This window comes from Corylus avellana, chromosome 6 (genome assembly GCF_965113065.1).
Source record: "Corylus avellana chromosome 6, dhCorAvel1.hap1.2, whole genome shotgun sequence".
NCBI lineage: Eukaryota > Viridiplantae > Streptophyta > Magnoliopsida > Fagales > Betulaceae > Corylus > Corylus avellana.
This window is the reverse complement of record NC_142495.1, coordinates 24,853,618-24,872,292: the sequence shown is the minus strand read 5'-3', so window position 1 is coordinate 24,872,292 and position 18,675 is coordinate 24,853,618. Positions and strand designations below refer to the sequence as shown.

The window sequence follows — 18,675 nt, the reverse complement described above, 5'->3', positions numbered from 1 at the left end:
GTGCCTGTTTGACACTTGTCTGAAGCTTCTTAACCTTACAATGGGACTATAAGTAATGTAGCACTCTTAGATGATCCAATGAATCTTTATGAAGTTTGAATGGTGAATGTATTTGCTGGGTGGGAATTTTTGAATGAATTAATTAATTAATTCTCTACGAGAGATATTATCATAATAACATTTATGGAACACTGAGTTATTCCCTTTACAGTCAAGCCATCTTCTGTTAGGTCAGCGCACTTGGCCTTCCAAAGGGGGAGGCTGCAACAGATATGTACTTTGTTTCTGATGGATTTATTATCTTGTGATCAGGCATATGAGAAGAAAACCACTCCAAAATGGCGCTATGACCTTGGTCGAAAGAAGAATTTTGAACAGGTTGGTAAAATTTATTGGCATTTTCTTGGTGTCATAAAACTTATTATTCAACAGATAAACTAGATAGTGATTGATAGCTTCTCAAATTTGGTTTTAACTCACAGTACCAGGTAATAGAAAGCTAAAGCGTTAATGTATTAATTTGTTTAGAATTACCATGTCCAGAGACCAGAATGCATGAATTTTCTGAAGTATATTGGGATGTGATGATGAAAACATGACAGGCAATCTAAAAGGGAAGAAGGGGGGGGGGGGGGGGGGGATTGTTACGTGTAGGTAGTGGGTCTGGGTCTGTTATGAAGTATTATCAATTAGTTTATTTAGTTCATTAATGTTTTATAGTTGTTTTATTATTTTTATATTGTTGTGTGGGTAGGACTCTTATGTTATGTTTATCTCTTTTATCTTGTTATTTGTTATTTGGGTAGGATTAGATTTTCCTATTTTTAATGGAAGTCCTATCTCATGCGGGACTCTATTTTCTATTGTCTTTAAATACTGCATTATTTATGAATAAAAATATGAAATCAAGTAAATTCTTTAAACCATGTGTTTGTAGGAGTTGAGAGCATCCTCATAGGAGGTATGCTCTCATAAGAGGTTTGGGATTCCTCGAAAATCCTATAGGAGGTTCAGGATTCCTCGAAAATCCTACCATATCAATCTTTCTACTTAGTTTCCATCACGCTACGTAACCACGTAACAAAGTGGTATCAGAGTCAACTTTCTGTAACCCACCACTTCAAGTTATGGAGGATTGTCTATATCAATGTGTTGGTCTAGTGCATGAACTCCAAAGAAAAGTGGAAGAATGCCAAAGAAAAATGGACGAGTCGTTTGGCAGATTCGAGAGCACTTTAGCGGAAATAAAAAATGAACGCCTACGTGAGCAGCAACAAACGATTTTGCGGGTGCAAAAGCCGCATGCCCCACACCGCCACGACAACGCCAAAACTCAGCCGTCATGTTCAAAAATCCGACCACACCACCTTCATCACATCAAAGTTCCACCACCAAAAATTCATCTATACAATTCAGTCCACTAGCAAACACAATTTTACCATACCAAACCGGTCTTTAGTGGGACAAACCCCATCAGGTTCTCATTTCACAACAGAGACAAGAAATTTGGTGATCTTACCATATCAATCCTTCTACTTAGTTTCCATCATGTTACATAACCACGTGAGTCACGTGACAGGGAGTGGTGGGGGGAATTCCGATAAGCAATTGATGTGATTGAGAGTGGCAAAAATATCAGGATGACAAACCTCAAAGTGCAGGAATTTTTACGGTATGACTAAACTTCTAGAGACTCCAAACGCATATAGGTCATGTTGGATAAAAAAACAAAAAGGCGAACATTCTAGCATATGACAGGATAAAAAAACAAAAACAAACATTCTAGCATATGAAAGGATAAAAAAACAAGGATAAAAAAACAAAAACAAACATTCTAGCATATGAAATAAAAAAACAAAAACAAACATTCTAGCATATGAAAGGATAAAAAAACAAAAACAAACATTCTAGCATATGAAAAAAAAAAACAAAAACAAACATTCTAGCACATGAAAGAATATGGATAAAAAAACAAAAACAAACATATAAAAAAACAAAAACAAAAAGGGCCGGCTCAACCACTAGGCGAGTTAGGCGGTTGCTTAGGGCCTCCAATTTACTAAGGCCCCCAATTAAAAAATATTAATTAAAAAATTTTCCATAAAAAAAAAAAATTAAAACCCTTATTACCCTCCATATTCTTTAATTAAAGCCTCTAATCATGGTAAATAAGTAATTTAAAAAAGACCTCAATTTAATAGGGCCTAATTAATGAATCATAATAAAACAATTTTCATATAAAACAAAATTCAACACCTAATTAATTGCCGTTTCCATAAAAAATAAAATAAAATAAAATAAAAATAAACACGGTCAATATATATGCTTAAATTAAGGACCCCTGTTTAATTTCAAAAAGGCATTAATGTCACTTGATTCTCTAGTATTCTGAAATAAATAAAGCTTAAAAATTGATATCAATAAATAAGGGAATCAAATAACAATAAAAATATTCTTAAATATACATTTTTTTTTTTGGCCTTGTGCAATGACAAACATAATCCTCAAATATAACTAACCGAAGAGAATCAAGTTTGAGATTGTGTCAAATGTTTAAATCAAATGGAAAAAGTAAATAAATAAATGTCGGAAGATAGAAAGTTTCTAAAATATTTTATTCAATTACAAACTCCTCACTTTATAAATTTTCATTTTTCTCTTACAGTACAAAGAAGTTTTTCAAAATTAAAATTGATAAAATCTTATCTAAGATTAACAATGCCCCAAGAGAAATTAAATGGATTAGCCATATTATCAATTAAAAAACAAATGTTAAAAAATCATGAATATAAAAACTTAATCAATAATTTTATTTTTCAAAAAACGAGAAGAAAGATTTTTAAATAAAAAATAATTAATATTAAAATAAATATTACTTAATTAATATTTAAATATAAAAAAAGCCCCGCTTAAACTTTTTACCAAAGGCCTCAAAATATCGGGCCGGCCCTGATTCTAGCATATGAAAGAACATGTTGGATTGCGTGTCGCTCTCTCTCAAGTCTCTGTATATATATTTCCTCTCCCGGCGGGAAAAGAGCAGGACACTCTGTTTCCCTCTACCACACACACTCAGAATCTGCGTTCTATCGTCTTCCAACGTAAGTTCTCTCTCTCTCTCTCTCTCTATCTCTCTCCCTCTCTGCGCATGTTTGCCAAATATATTTTCAGAAGTCTCAGAATATAAACTTGGAAGTGTTCATGTGTTAGTTATTCTCATTATTATGATTTTTAAATAATATGGTTATTGAATAATACAAGATATTTCCTGGAATTGATTTACTTGGTTTGTTAGTTCTTAATTAACTCTAATACTTGACTTCGTTATCTTCAACGCTTAATTTGTTAGTTTCATGACATATTAAGGAAGTATTTCTTTTGGATTATCTGAGATTGGGTAAGTTTTCTTTTCCCACATTTTCTTGGCAGTGATTTAGTGAAACTGAGTTTAACAACTCAATCGTTTATATATAGTTTTTATTATATTGAATTTTTGGTCTTGAACATTTGAGGTGCCGGTTTAACGATTAGAAATTCAGAACTTGTCTCTGTGATCGTATGTGATTTGAATTTTGGCCTTGTTCATAATCGTGATTATGATGATTCTTATGAGATCATTCTTTTTCCAGTCGCTTCATTCATTGGCTCCATGCTTATTTGTAATAGAAATTTTCTTCTACTAAGTGTTAAATTTCAGATTCTTTTGAGTTTCTGAGCAAAATAACCTCTTCGGTTCACATTAATGCATCACACATTTATAAGCTTTACTAAAAGTTTATATTTACTTATAGAAGCAAAATCAACACAGAAAATAAAAGTTAGTTTTTTTTTTTCTTTCTCAAATTTTCTTGGCGACCAAGCAGATTATTAGTATATGAATTTCAGAATTTTGTGAATATTAGTTGTTCCTTAAACGGATTTTTGTGTTTTTAGAGGGATTAGAACAGGACAATATGCAGAGGAGAAGAGATGGTCGAGATGACTTCTTCCATTCAGGTGACCAGTTGGGTAGTTTTGGGGGTTATGGTGATGTTAGAAGATCCCATGGAAGTATGATGCCTAGCCATTTTGGAGAAAGGGATCCATTTGATGATCCCTTTTTCACTCGCCCATATGGAAGCTTGTTTGATTCTGGCAGTGGTGAGAGGAGACTGAATGAGGAAGATGAAGGCACTTGGGTTGAGAAGGATAATCATCAAAAGCATTCTCGGTCGATCAAAGAACCATCTGTTGAGCATCTGGACTATGAAACCGATGGTAACTGAACTTGTTTGTTTGCTTTACATTTTCATTCTAAGGTCTCTATTTTAGCCTGGGATTTTTCTTGCTTAACAATTTTGACTCCTGGTGAAGAGGAACATTCCCAGGCTAGCAGAGTCGGTGTTCAGACTTGTAGAGTCACATATGGCGGTGTTAATGGAGCATATTACACATCTACGAGAACCACAAGGGCTGGCACTGATGGAGTAAGTAACTTTTTAAGGGCAAGTTGTTTCATTATTGGCTTTCTTCTGGATCTAACGCTGTGATTTTGAATAAGGTGATGCTTGAGGAGAGTAAAGAAGCAGATAGAACAACAGGTCAAGCGAAACATAGAATCTCTAGAGGGATTCATGACAAGGTAATTATTTAGTTGGTGTAATGCACTTCATTAGAGGTCCATGATTAATGATTATGACACCCCTAACCCAGAAACCTCAATTTTAGCTTTATCAGTTTGTGGGATAATTGATTGCCAAAAAGATGTTTCACATGGATGACCCTTCTCTTGCTGTATTGTTAGTGTCTGGTGCAGAGTGTGTTAGTGCATTTGGTCCTTGAGGATCCATTCGCCTTCATGGATGTTCTCATTATCTTGGCTTGGGAGATATAAACCCCAAGATTACCTGCCCGTGAAATTTTTATTAGTGTAGGTCGCACTATTCTCGATTGAGATGTGTTCGTTATATATGTTCTATCATACTCTCCTTCAGTCGATCCATGAAGTTTTATAACCTGACCTCGAGTCATTTGGAATCTCTTTATTTCCTTCTCCCAACTCTTTTGGGTGAAAGTTGATGGAAGGATACAACAAGAAATTGGTCTCTTTATTATTATACGGGGAACTTTAGCCATGTGATTTGCGGTGATTGATGTGGTTGCGTTGCTTATGCAGGGTCACTCAGTTACAAGGAAGTTCAATTCGGATGGTAAGACGGATACGCTGCAAACTTTACACAATCTAAATGAAGGTTTGTTCCTGATGTCTATGATTAGTACTTAAAAGTGGCATTATGTATTATGCAATTGCTCAGCCATAGGCTAACATTGTGGTGCTTATTCCAGATGAGCTTGCTGGTTTTGAAGGTGCTTGGAAAGGTAATGCTCAAGGAAATTTGCTGGGCCAGGAAGATGGATTTCATATGCATGGCAATGCAGGTAAGTTACAAATGGTGGTGTTTTTTTTTGTTTTTTTTATTTTTTGATAAATAGAACATGCAACCAGGTGTACAAACTAACCAGAACAGTTAGAAATACAGGGAAATAAGAATACGAAAACATAAACAAACCACCAAAAGAGTACATTGTCTTTAGCAACATTAACATTGCAGTTTCTATCGACAGTCTAGATGGGATCCTCGGGGTACAGCAAGTGAGAGGGAATGCTGCCAGTATAACTGGTTGTAGCGGCCCTATGGGTGGAGTTGCGAGTATGGCTGAAGGCACTCATATTGGTCTTAGTTTTTGGCCAGCCTCTGACGGAAATGAGGAAACCAAGAAAAACTGAATAATTAGAAATGGGGTCTCCTACTAGAGTGGTCCGAGTGTGGATCTGGAAGGCTCCATATGCCCAAAGGGAGCACCACATGTAGAGATTTAGAGGCGCATGGTTAGAGGAGGCCAAGATCTGCTATAAATAACAAAACGGGTATCAACGCATGCAACCCATGCGTGCCACAAAAGTGCTTGGGGAGCATGGTGAGGGGGGAAAGGTGAAATAGAGAACAGAGAGATGGTGAAAGAAAGGAGTACATTAGGGTGAGGGGGGAGGAGAGAAGGGAAGAGCCTCTTGTCAATTTGAGATTTGGACACTTGAGGCTTTGCAGAGAATTCTTTTGCTAAAAGAGAGCAAGAGAAGACTGAATGGTGGTGTATGGTTTTTTTTTCTTAGGTAGCCAATCTTACCTCCATTAATTACTTCTCTTAGTAGCATTTCCATTTATTACTTGGTTGTGGGGTATTAAACATAAGATCTAGGGTGGTTTGCCAATGGACTCAAAAAAAGCCTCATACTATTCATCTCAAATTCAAATCTTAAATATTCTTAATCACATTTTGCTACTATTCAAATAAAAAATTCTCTACAAAACAAAATTTTTTCACTTTTTCATATTAAACATTCTTACGTTTTTCACACATCAATCAAATCTTGTTACAATTTTGGGCCACTTTCTTTTTTAAAGCCATTAGCAAACAGCCACTAAGCATTAGAGGTTTTTCTTGCTACTTCTTAGTGATTAATCTATTTGGTATGACTGATGCCCTATGACATGCTTATCTCTTGATGTGACACTGCTCTTTTGTTGCTGCTTGGCTTTTGATTTAAACATATGTTTGGTCTGGCTTCCATTTGTTAGGTTCTAGTTGCAGTAAACATAAGAAGGCAGGTTGGGGAGGTTGGGCCCTCCCATCTGTAGAGCGGCACTGGAAAGCTGGAGGAATGAAACCAGACAATGAAGCCAGAAACAATTTTCATGCTGGGAGAACCAAAAAGGCGGTCAGAATCAATATAGAATAAATTATAGTGTTGGAGTATTTTACCTGTGTTATCAATATAGAATAAATTGTAGTGTTGGAGTATTTTTACCTGTGTTATCGATATAGAATAAATTATAGTGTTGTTACCTGTGTTGTCAATATAGAATAAATTATAGTGTTGTTACCTGTGTTATCAATATAGAATAAATTATAGTGTTGGAGTATTTTACGTGAGTTTTTAGTAGGTGGTCAAAGAACTTGGTGTTTTGTCTCTTTGGGAAGGATAGCGTGCTCAAAAGTACTTTTGTTGCAAGTTTTATTTTGAAGTTGCAAAATCTCGACTGTTTGAATACACAATCTTCTTCAAAAAAGCTATCATATTTTTGTTCTGGGTTTATTCACTCCTTTACACACTTATTGACGTGGGTTTTAAAATAACTAATGAATCACAAATTATTATTAGATTTTGATTCAATAATGATTTATAAAAAGTCACACAAGAAAATGTGAGTGGGTGTCAGAATATCAGTCAACCCAACAACATTAGTAAAGTTAGATTTTGCTCCTCTGAATCACCCACATGGCCACTCTTCATTATCACCGGCCTCTGCAGCTTCTATCAACACCTGTCTCAAGAATTTGAATAAGAAAGAGACCTGAAAAACCATAAATAATTAAAGGGCGGCTGTAATAACCAATGTATGGGCATGGAGAGCAATGTGATCTGGACTTAGATCTCTGTGTTGGTTTCGCGGGGGCAAATGAGCATCAACGCACCTCATTCAACCATTTTCTATAGCAACTTGGTCTTACATATTCATTTTCTCCTCCCTTTTTCTTTAAAAAATAATAATAATAATAATAATTCATCACTTTTTTAGCCTTCTGGGGTGCAATGCAACGGCAATCATAGCAGAAGTAGCATCAGAATATTACAAATTGCAGAATAAAAAATGATATTGTACCTTATTTTTCACCTGCTCGGGGACACCACAGCTACTGTATACGAATATTTTGGTATTAGTATAGAAAACCAGATATATTATTTTATGTAATAAACATTTTAAAAAAAAATTAAATACATTGTCCACCATTATACTACTACTAGCGAAGACGGTAACGAGTAAAGATATAAATATGACGTTTGTTTTTTTATTTTCTCAAAAGTAATGTGATTTTTAAAATTATCGTTGGATTTTTGATAAATCACTATTAGATTTTGATTCAATAGTGATTTTAAAAACTACGTTACCTTTAAAGACATAAAAGTTCTACTTATAGCATTACTTGATGGTCATGACTATTGCAAGATTCTTCATGAAGCTAGTTGGCAGCATGTGGGCCTAGTTGGTGACATGTTTGATTGTTGTTTTCAGACCTTATCCGCACCGCACAAGCATCTATATTAATACTTTTAATGCTCTCACGCCCGACATGTAAAAGCTCTAATATATGTTAAATCACCACTAAGCTGAATTGAAAGTTGAAGTCAAAGAAGCCAACTTGCATTGAAATTTTTCTTAAGGGGCCAAAATAAAAATAAAGAGAAAATACATTTTACCCCACCTGAACTATTTATACATTTGTATTTTTAACCCTAATGTTTAAAAAGTGACTTTATCCCCCCCCCCAAAAAAAAAAAAAAACTTCCAAATTATTGCAATTCAACTATTTCCCCAAAATGCCACAATTTCAAGTTAAAAAATTAAGAGGTGGCTGGTCTAGGGTGGCCAAAGCCACGCCCAGGCCCAACTGGGATGGCCGGCCACCCCTTAATTTTTAATTTTTTTCTTGTAACTTGGGATTGGGACATTTTGGCAAAAAAAAAAAAAAAAAAAAAAAAAAGTCAGATCGAATTGCAACAATTTGGAAGTTTGGGAATGGTAAAGTGTCAATTTTTAAACATTAGGGTTAGAAGTGCAAATGGGTGAATAGTTCAGGTAAAATGTATCTTCCCCTAAAAATAAAGACAAAAGGAAAATTTTGTTGGAAGCTTAGTTTGTCTATGGCTTAAACATATAAGGAATGATAAATTTATTCATTTAGTTAATTCTACGTGGAGACCCCTAAAGAAGCTAGTAATTAAAAAGGTTTTATAGAAACTGAAATTGGAATTTCAGATAATTTAAAATTAAAAATAAAATCTAGAGGCTTGCTCATTGAAGAGTTGCAATGGTTCCACGGAAGAAATTAGTTTGTAATTCAATCCACATTAATTTTACAAATTAATAGAAGAGCAACTTGTGTAGTAAGAAGAAATTTAGGGACATTAATAATTATTTCAACTTTTCGACAATGGCAGTTGGCAATGGAATCTTCCTCTCTCAGTTAAAACCTTCCTCAGATGCTTCTAATCTCTCATCACTCCAACTCTATAAAGCTCTGAAACCCAGCTTTTATTACCCAAAAAAAAGAAGAAAATCTCTCAAAGCAAACGATTCCAAAACTCAAAAGAAGAAAAATGGCTTGGTCTGCTGAAAACGCCACAAAAGCGTATATCCGTGCCCTAAAGATGGTAAGCAAGCTGAACAACCTAACAATCTCCTTCTAATCTGCACTTATTTTATATCAACTGACATGACATGTCGAAGGAGTGGTAGCGTTATTCCTTTTTATGATTGAGTTTTGTGTTTCGTTTTTATAGGCGAAAATAGGTAAAGAGCCAGACGTGGCGGAATTCATATCTGCCCTCGTTGCCGGCAACAACGCTCAACTCATGGCGATGATATGCCCTAGCATCGCCGGATCCACCGCTCTAGCACTAGTAGCAGCCGCCCATCAAACCGGCGGCCGTGTTGTGTGCATTCTAAGCGGCCTTAACGAATTGCATGCCTCAAAGAAAGCTCTAGGCCCCTATGCAAATTGTGTGGAATTTGCTGTGGGGGATGCACGCACCTTATTGTTAGATGACTACAAAGGAGCAGATTTTGTGCTTATTGATTGTCACATCAATGAGCACAAGGGAGTATTCTTCGCAGCGAAAAAGAATGCAAAGCATGATGGGGCACTTATTGTAGGGTACAATGCCCTCCACAAGGGATCATGGTGGAGTGAATTGAACACACATTTTTTGCCCATTGGAGAGGGGCTTCTGGTGACAAGAATAGCGGCAACAAATGCGGCCAGCGGTAGCCTAAAAAGAAGCCGGTGGGTGGTTAAAGTAGATAAGTGCACCGGAGAGGAACATGTCTTCAGGATCACTTCCCCACAAAGGAAACAAATTGAAGCCTAAGACTTTGTTTAACTCTCTGAGAGTACATGGAGAAGGAATAGGAATATGAACTAGATAAAATGGTTGTCTTTATTAATGTATGAGAAGGAAGCTGAAGTTTTTTAAAATTTCCTGTCATCATAATTAGGATTCAAATTAGTGACATCCGCTTTATAAAGCGTGATTCTTAACGAATTAAGTTAAACTAGCTTATTTAGTAGCTTGGTTATATATATATATAATTAAAAAAAAATTGACAGTTTGGGGGTTGGCCGGCCGCCCGGCCACCCCCATTTGGACCAAGAGGGTGGCCAGGGCACCCCAACTAGACAAAATGGGGTGGCGAGCCACCCCCCATGGCCTAATGGGGGTGGCTGCTGACCACCCCCAATTAGATTTTTTTTCTTTTTTTCCTTGTGTTTTTTTTTTAAAAAAAAAAAAAATTGAAAAAATAGCATGGGACATTTTGGGTCATTTTGAAACATCATAACGGCCATTTTGGAAAATTTGGTGCTTAAAGGCCACGTGTGTGGCACGTGTCCTACCTAGACCGAGAAGCACGGTACCAAAAGCAGAATCAAGCTTGGAAGTAGAACAAGTAGAGCATCCCTACAGTGCAAAAATCAAAAATGCGAACAACTTTAAAAGATAAACCGTAATTTTTCCCGTAGATAATAACTAAAATGTTCATGAGCATTTCAATAAGTCCAGGAAAACATATATATATATATATATATATATATATATATATATCAAACATTTTGTCGGTACTCCTTCTAATATTACCTCTCGAATTTTTGATTATTTGAATAATCTTCGATGCCATACTATGTCTGACTATAGATAGTATCAAGATGTCTTTCTTTCCTATATCATGGTTAGACCAGATAGTCAAAAACCTTATTGGAAAGAACAGTTTATTGATGGATTGCCTTCATTATTTGTTCACAAAGTTTACCATCTATATGCATACTGCGCTTCCTCTCCTCTCTTGTTGGGTCATATATATATATATATATATGACCCATTGGTCCCATCATTATACATGCAACGGGAATTATGGTAGATGTTGTCAAAAAGTGCTCCAGGTCCTTTTCTACCGTATGCTATGCAATCAAACAATATACATTTACAGACGGCTGGCATTTTCCTATCCTGAATAATCCTAAGATGAGGCAATAATTTAAAGATGCTCTGTTGCCACCTATGTCCATATTCGTTGCACATGAGTAGGGGTAGCTGTTTGTATTTTCGTGTCTGGGTTCGGGTCATATACCTTAAGGTACGAGTATAAAGTTATAAAGTTAATTATATAAATCAATTCTAAGTCGATTCATTTTATTAAACAGATCAAATCTTTAAACTTTAATCTATTAATTTTGTGTTGAGTTTGTAAGTTATATAAAAAAATATTAACCTTAACTGTTGCGTATCGGGCCGGGTTATATCAAGGCATGGGTATAAGACTTATATAAGTCAATCCTAATCTAATTAATTTAATTAATCGAGTCAAATTCCTCAACTCTAATTTACTAATTTTTTGTTAAGGTCATATCGAATTTAGAGGTTATGTCGAATAACCTACTATTTCAGCCATACAAAAGAGATGAGGAATTTTTTTTTTTTTTTTTTTTGGGGGGGTGTGGGTGGGTGTGGGTTGGGTGGTCACGAAATATTCTGCACTTGGCGTTTTGACAGGCATCAAGATAATTTTAGAACAAGTCTTTGTTTTGTACTTGTGTTGTCATTCTTGAGGCATCAAGATAAGTTGGGTTTCATTTGGACTCTTCCGGCCTGTTCCATGTGTTACACATGATGTGTATCAGATGTCCCAAGTAGACTTGATTATGATTGGGATTGATTTTGAGATCTGCCAACTTTCTTATATATTCAACCCAAAAATTATTAGGGTTTGCAATTTTTAACGTGACGTGTCGTGCGTGCATTCGATACGAACTAAATACAGAATTGAAGGGTTATGATTAAGAGGCCTGATTCATTTAATTAATTAAATAGCCGGATTGGATTATGGTCAGCTTATATCATCTTTTGCTTTCATACGTCGACACGATCCGAACCCGACATATAAAATTTAGTACTAAACCATTTTATACGACTCACAAACCCAACCAAAATTAGCGTGTTATAGTCTAGGATTATGACCCCTTTAATTAAATTAGTCAAATTATAATTGAGTTATAGTCTTATACACATGCTTCGACATAATTAAATCCCAACTTATGAACACAAATTATCGCCCCTAAAAATTACCCTCATTATTAGGTTAATCCCAAAAACGAAGCAGGCCAGGTAACTGACTCTTCATCTGCCATTTTTCCTGCTCACAAAATTCCAAGGAGAAAATTCTTAACCTACGAATAATTGTTTATATATATATATTCTCATTTCTTAAACTTATGTGACGTGGCCTTGAATAACATTTATTGGGTAACAATTGATTTTTTGATGCAGAAAATCAGGCTTTATAAGCTTTAGAGATGAAAAATGACAAATAGAATTACTCAAATGCAATCAGAGTTGCCATAAAAAGTAACCTCCACTAAGAAGTTGACATATATAGAACGGGATAATATTCGGTTAGTAAAAAAGTAAAAAGGCAAAAATATATTTCAACATAACTAACTCGATATTATTCGGTTCAAATCAACCGGATCCTAATTCGGCATATAGTCATAATGGCAGTTACAAAATTGAGAAATCTATACATTAATGTTCATATATATATATATATATATATATATATATACAAATACATAGGTAAATACATATGTTTTACCTCTGCTTCTCACCCACTAGCCCGAGGTAACATTATTCTTGCAGTTGCAGCCCATCTCGTATTTCAGCCATGGAAAAGGATGAACTTTATGTTATTTATTGTAATTTATATATATATAAAAGAAATCACCACCGGAACAAATGCTCCTCACCGGAGCGCGCATCGATGTGCTTGATCCAACGGCTAGGACCCTTCCTGGAGACCGGAGGCCCGGTACCTTTGCTCCCTATATGGGCAATATCCAACCCGGATCCCTTCCCCATCGGCAAAAGCACGGTCCTCACCACACGTGTCCCACTCTCAAGCGCCCCATGCCATCCAAACCCCGAAACGTTTCCTTTGCACGCGTTTTTGCATGCCAAAACCGCACCTCTCGGGCTCAGCCTAGCAACCCTCAAAACCCTCGCGAAGTCTCCGCGCTCGCAATCCACCACCAGAAAATCCACCCCCACCAGCCCCTCCATCGCCGCCTCAGCCTCTCCCACCACCACCTCCGTCGCCGGAGACCCGTCGGCGTACGCCCGTACGGCCTCGACGTACTCCTGTCTCGACTGCTCGTCCGGGACTATGCACACGTGGCGTCCGCAAGCGTGGCGGGCGGCTATGGCGAGGCCGATGCTCGTCGGGATTGGCTCCCCGCGGAGCCACGCTTGGACGATCAGCTTCGCATTCCAGCCGGCGGCCATCGCCGACAGCAGCTCCTCCACCCCGGAATGTTCTTTGAAACTCCGACACTGCATGTAAATGAAGGAAAAGTTGTGGGGTTAATTAGTATCATGTCGACGGTTAAAAAACATTTTACCGGGCAAAGGGGTCGCCGGTTTTAGAGCTCTTACTGATTTGACGGTGTCTATATAAGCTTTTGACGCTGTTTCTGGGGACCAAACAAGCTTCATAACTCTGTCTCTGTTTCTCTGTTTCTCTCTCGCAGGATTTTGAGAGAGAATGGTGGTGGTGGGGGGAGTGAGAGGTGTTGCCGTGTTGGGCTTTTTAAATGCCCTTTTTTCTGAGAGAGAAGACAAGGGATTGCAGGGTTTTGTTTACAAGCGTTGACATTTTAGCCGTACATTTAAGAAGGTGTGCGTGGGGGTTTAAAAGTCTTTGGATTTTGTGCCTCAGCAACTGAATGGAAAATAAATTTCTTATTATATAATATAAATATTTGTGGGAGTGGTGGGAGATCATCTCCTGCTGCTGGCTGCACCCATCTCTGATGAATCAATTTTAATGGTGAGGTTTTAATGTTCCTCGTGTCTGTAAAAGGATTGGATCAAACAGTTTTCACCACTTGGATTTGTCGTCAATATATTCAATGAGCACTCGCACTAATTCTGTGTAGAGTAGTGTGGGAATACCCTTCTCTACTTTTTTTTTTTTTCTTTTTTTTTTATGACTTAAAAATTGTTGCATTTAATTGTGAAAATAAAATCAATAAAAAAAAAAATTATATACTAAGAGTCTGTTTGGGATAGCGTTTGAGATTGCGTTTGAGAGGTCTAAAAGTATTTTTAACACTTAAAAAGTCTGTTTAAAGAAAAAAAATTTAAAGCGCTTTTAATGGTTCAAAAAGCCTAAAAATGCTAAAAAAAAAATATTTTTGGCAAAAGCTTTAAAATGAAGTTTTTGCACAAAAGTTCTTTTTGACTTAAAAGCTCTATTTCTCAAACGCAATACCAAACAAGCTCTAATGAAGTAACGCTATAACTAGAATTTTTGGGATTAATTATTATTAAATTTTGGTTTAATATTAATTTTAAAAGTCTATTTATATAGCTTACAATTAGGGGTTGAAGAAGAAGAAAAAAATTATTTGACGTGGGGTTTGGTTGCTTTAAGCATTAAAAGTAGTGATTAGAGCAAGTTGTTAGGGAGAATAAAATATGTCCAACACTTGCTCTGTATACTTTCGAGAGGGTGACGTCCCGGCAGGCAGTTTATTCTGTAGCTGACAGTCTGACAGACGAATCGTTGCATGTGTAAGGAAATATATTTCGTGTTAATTAATTACATGATATTATGATAAATCTAACAATTTTATCCGGAGGTAACCGCCATGCTTAAACATATTTGGCGAAATAAAAATTATATTTATATATAAGAAAATAAAATAAAAATATGGTAAATACAATTCAAAATAAAAAAATAAAGTATTTTATAGGGTAAAAGTCTACTTAATCCCCTCAAACTATCACTCTAATGACAATCTACCCATCAAACTATCAATTGCGACAATTTACCTCCCAAACTACCAAAACAATGACAATGTACCCCCCAATGTTAGTAAAATGATAAAATTACCCTTATAAGATTTTAATAAGACAAAAATATTCTTAAAAATTTGAAAGAAAATTAAATTTTCGTGTTTTTATTTTTGTTTTAGTAAGGGTAATTTTATCATTTTTTAAAAATTTGAGGTACATTGTCATTGTTTTGGTAATTTGGGGGTAAATTGTCGTAATTGATAGTTTATGGGGTAGATTGTTATTGTAGTGGTAGTTTGAGGCGGTTAAGTGAACTTTACCCTATTTTACAACACAAGAATCACAAAAAAAAAATATATATCTAGCAAACTTCATGCATATTATGCACTACACACTAATACAAAATTACAAAACGATAAGGTGTATAAAATTAGGAAGCAGATCATCTTCATTTCATGATCATGATTTAAAATTGGTATATCAAATGGTGTACATGATATTAATTTTGGCACGTCTTTTAAAAAAATTAAATAATGATGTACACAGTTAGATACACTAACTTTAAATTCTGACCATAAAATGAAGATAATCCTTACCCTTAAAATTGTTGTCTACGCTCATTTAGAAAAACGAATCATTAATTATCGAATTTGAATTGAAGATTTTAACAATTTTCCTTTCAATATGAACAATTAAATTATTTGCAAGAAATTCATTCTCGATTTTGCAGCGAAATCTTGTTTTAACAACTTTTATAATTAAAAATGCTTATTAGGTAATTGCTATTGACACCGGAAGAGTCAAAACAAGACAAATCAATATATCAATAAGATGATATGTCTTTGATTTTCTGTCTCTATCAATCCTCGACATAATTCTACAATGAAAAACAAATTTTATAATTTCGGATGATTAAACATATCAAATTCAAAATATTTCAACAAAAATCTTAAATTAATTTCCACATGCTCAAAAAAAAAATCAAGAGAATAATACTTTTTTCACAAGATTATATATATCATCAATGTTAGGAGATTCGAACTAGTGAGCTCCACTTCATTAAATGTGGTCTTAGTCGATTGAGCTACTTCTTGGAAACAATGCTAAAGGATTTATAGGCATTTGTTGGACCCAAAGTTGAATTAAATGCTAAAAGTTCCATCACCTTTTCTCCAAATCTGCTATCGAGCTTTTGCAACCGAAAGTCAATAGTAACATTGAATCTGTCAAAATATATGATAAAGTGATCTCGTTGATGACGACCGAGTAATTAAGTCTAAACCGTACATTTTTTTAATGGAAAATATATTGTTGTTATTTCTACATATATGACTTAAGCCTAATTAATCCGAATAAGATAAAAGTATGCTGTTGTCAGAAACCAGAGGGATCCATGCACTACTCTAATATAAAAAATTATCCTTAATTACATCATTTAAGTCATTCAATATTTTTTTCAATCTCAAATTATTAAAGTCTGCATATGTAAATAAAATATTTTGAAAAGAAAGTTTCAAAAAGCAGAATAATAATAATATCATTAAAGTTCACCCCCATGATTTTTTTTCCTTGGATAATGGATCAATAAAATAATACTACTAAAAATAAAGGTCAAATATTATATTAAAGAAAAAGTTTCAAACGATATTGTTTTTTTTCTAATATTATTTTTTAGTTTTTTGTTACTTATAATTAATTAACTTTTTTTTTTTTTTTGGAGAAAAAAGAGATAGGAAGAAGGCTTTGGAAGATCTGATTGTGTTAGTGGGGGCGAAAATGAAGAAAAAACAAAAGCACTATGTACGGTGTACCTTGTGCGGAGGCCGGCCATTATTTATATTAATTTCACGAATTTTTTATTTATATTTTTCGAAGGTCATCATGCTTGTGGAAATATAGAAATAGAAATATGTAGAAAGAGACAAGAGATAGGGACTAGGGAGAGGGGAGAGAAAGTAACAATTTGTAGGAGTAACTTTACTTAACCGCTGAATTGTCGCGTCTTTTGTAAATACTGTTTTAATGTTTAAAGTCTCTCACTTTAGTGTATTAAACTTTTATTTTATTCCAGTTACCCCATCCGTTAGGATTTTCTGTTAAATTCTAAGAAAAATGTACGAAATTTTAGGAGTATAAAAGTCTTTTAAGTAGCTCAAATGCAAATCTAAACAGGTCCTTAGTCTTTTAGGACCCTTAAAAACGCTTTTAATTTTTTTTTTACTAAACGAATATTTTTTTCTTTGAACGAAACTTTTTGAGTGTTAAATACATTTTTAGACCTCTCAAACGCACATCCAAATAAACCTTTAACATCAAAATTAAACACCATATCACAAATTTGAGTTAAGTAAAAGACGACCTATACAATAGAGTAGGGACTTTAGATTCAAAGTCGATCTAATGGATATTTTGGTGAAGATAATTACAGCAAGCTTACCTCATACTACTAAATAACATGCACACTTGCACATAAATTAGGAGTTTATGGCTGCCGTACCAATTGTACTTTACTTGAACAAATATCTTTCAATCCACGACTTTTTTATTTTGTTTTTTTTATCAATGATTAATCAACAATTATAGAATTTTTTTAAAAGGTTGGTGAGAGCATGAATGTTTTTAAACCTATGCTTTGAAACATTAGGTTATATTTATATATGCGAGCAAGTTGTACCATTAGGTTCATAGGGGAGGTCATGACTAGGACCTCTCCTAAGTCAATACCTAACCCTTTTTGTGATTTAGTCAATAACTATATATTGATATTTATTTATTATTATTATTATTTTTAGCAATTATGTATTGCTATTCCTTTGGACACAAAGATATTTCTTGAAAATTTAATCAGAATGGTGCTAATAAAAGAAATACTTGTGACATAATTGATTGAATTGCCGGCAATTCTTACTCCATTTTACAAGTTACATTTTTAGTCAATTATTTTAATCGAGGAAATTAGGGCTGGCAAAGCAGGTCTGCGGGTTGACTAGTTTACAACCCGCAGGTACCCGCAACCTGTTTAACGTATACCAAACATGACCCGTTTAGTAAACGGGTCAGCCCCACTAGACATGACACGACACGAAAATTTTCTCGGGTCACCCGACACAACCCGTGAAACCCGTTTAAAATAATGGGTCGTGCCGGGTCGACACCGTTTACCCGTTTAACTAAAAAAGTGATTTTTTTTTTATATAAATAAAATAATAATAGTTTTAGCAATTATCTCTTGAAATTGAACACGTAGCAAACTAGCCACACCAAATCACTTAATAGTTATAAGTTAATAGGCTTAATTGTCTAATCAAATAACCAAAAAAAAAAAAAAAACACACACACACACACACCATCATCTGAAAGGTTGGAGAAACAAAGGAAAAATGGAAAAGGTTGGAGAAAGAAAGAGGGGTGTCGGCGGCGTGAGCATGAGGACTAGGAGAGGTTTGGTCAGTCTGGAGATTGCGTTTTTCCTTTAGGTAATTAGGTTAAAAAAAAGAAGGTAAACGGGTTTGGCAGATCACCTACGGGTGACCCGTGACACGACCCGCCAGACACTCATAAACGGATCAATCCGTTTATGACCCAAACTCATTTAAGGTAAACCCAAACCCGCTAATTTCGTGTCGTGTTTGTGTCAGGTTGTCGGATCGTATCAAAATTGTCAGCTCTAGAGAAAATGTTAGAGGGGTTCAGATCCCCTGGAATTCCTAGGGGAATTCTAGTTTCTA

At 35.1% G+C, this 18,675-nt stretch overlaps 3 protein-coding genes across 3 annotated transcripts; 2 read left to right on the top strand and 1 right to left on the bottom strand.

Moving 5' to 3' along the window:
* The first annotated feature begins 3,029 nt into the window (after nucleotides 1-3,029).
* Nucleotides 3,030-6,962, top strand: LOC132188312 (uncharacterized). Its single transcript, XM_088517161.1, has 7 exons — nucleotides 3,030-3,101; nucleotides 3,934-4,257; nucleotides 4,354-4,466; nucleotides 4,541-4,621; nucleotides 5,156-5,231; nucleotides 5,326-5,418; nucleotides 6,618-6,962. Exons 2-7 carry the CDS (start codon nucleotides 3,954-3,956, stop codon nucleotides 6,776-6,778), a joined length of 828 nt encoding a protein of 275 aa, XP_088373287.1. The 5' UTR covers nucleotides 3,030-3,101; nucleotides 3,934-3,953; the 3' UTR covers nucleotides 6,779-6,962.
* A 2,181-nt stretch (nucleotides 6,963-9,143) lies between these two features.
* On the top strand, nucleotides 9,144-10,073 carry LOC132188690 (uncharacterized). The gene is made up of 2 exons (XM_059603218.2): nucleotides 9,144-9,253; nucleotides 9,383-10,073. The coding sequence occupies exons 1-2, from the start codon at nucleotides 9,200-9,202 to the stop codon at nucleotides 9,968-9,970; spliced, it is 642 nt and encodes a 213-aa protein (XP_059459201.2). The 5' UTR covers nucleotides 9,144-9,199; the 3' UTR covers nucleotides 9,971-10,073.
* Nucleotides 10,074-12,588: 2,515 nt separating this feature from the next.
* Nucleotides 12,589-13,783, bottom strand: LOC132188350 (ankyrin repeat/KH domain protein (DUF1442)). Its single transcript, XM_059602773.2, has 2 exons — nucleotides 13,583-13,783; nucleotides 12,589-13,480 (listed from the first exon to the last, which is right to left on the bottom strand). The coding sequence occupies exons 1-2, from the start codon at nucleotides 13,640-13,642 to the stop codon at nucleotides 12,872-12,874; spliced, it is 669 nt and encodes a 222-aa protein (XP_059458756.1). The 5' UTR covers nucleotides 13,643-13,783; the 3' UTR covers nucleotides 12,589-12,871.
* Nucleotides 13,784-18,675: the final 4,892 nt, after the last annotated feature.

What these genes read in the sequence shown, in the direction of transcription:
- LOC132188350 (XM_059602773.2), bottom strand. Translation starts at nt 13,642, where the DNA reads ATGAAGCTTGTTTGGTCCCCAGAAACAGCGTCAAAAGCTTATATAGAC. An exon ending in ATATAGACACCGTCAAATCA is followed by an intron (nt 13,481 to 13,582) that starts GTAAGAGCTCTA and finishes ATTTACATGCAG; the next exon opens with TGTCGGAGTTTCAAAGAACA.
- LOC132188690 (XM_059603218.2), top strand. Translation starts at nt 9,200, where the DNA reads ATGGCTTGGTCTGCTGAAAACGCCACAAAAGCGTATATCCGTGCCCTA. An exon ending in ATATCCGTGCCCTAAAGATG is followed by an intron (nt 9,254 to 9,382) that starts GTAAGCAAGCTG and finishes TCGTTTTTATAG; the next exon opens with GCGAAAATAGGTAAAGAGCC.
- LOC132188312 (XM_088517161.1), top strand. Translation starts at nt 3,954, where the DNA reads ATGCAGAGGAGAAGAGATGGTCGAGATGACTTCTTCCATTCAGGTGAC. An exon ending in CAAGGGCTGGCACTGATGGA is followed by an intron (nt 4,467 to 4,540) that starts GTAAGTAACTTT and finishes ATTTTGAATAAG; the next exon opens with GTGATGCTTGAGGAGAGTAA. An exon ending in CTAGAGGGATTCATGACAAG is followed by an intron (nt 4,622 to 5,155) that starts GTAATTATTTAG and finishes TTGCTTATGCAG; the next exon opens with GGTCACTCAGTTACAAGGAA.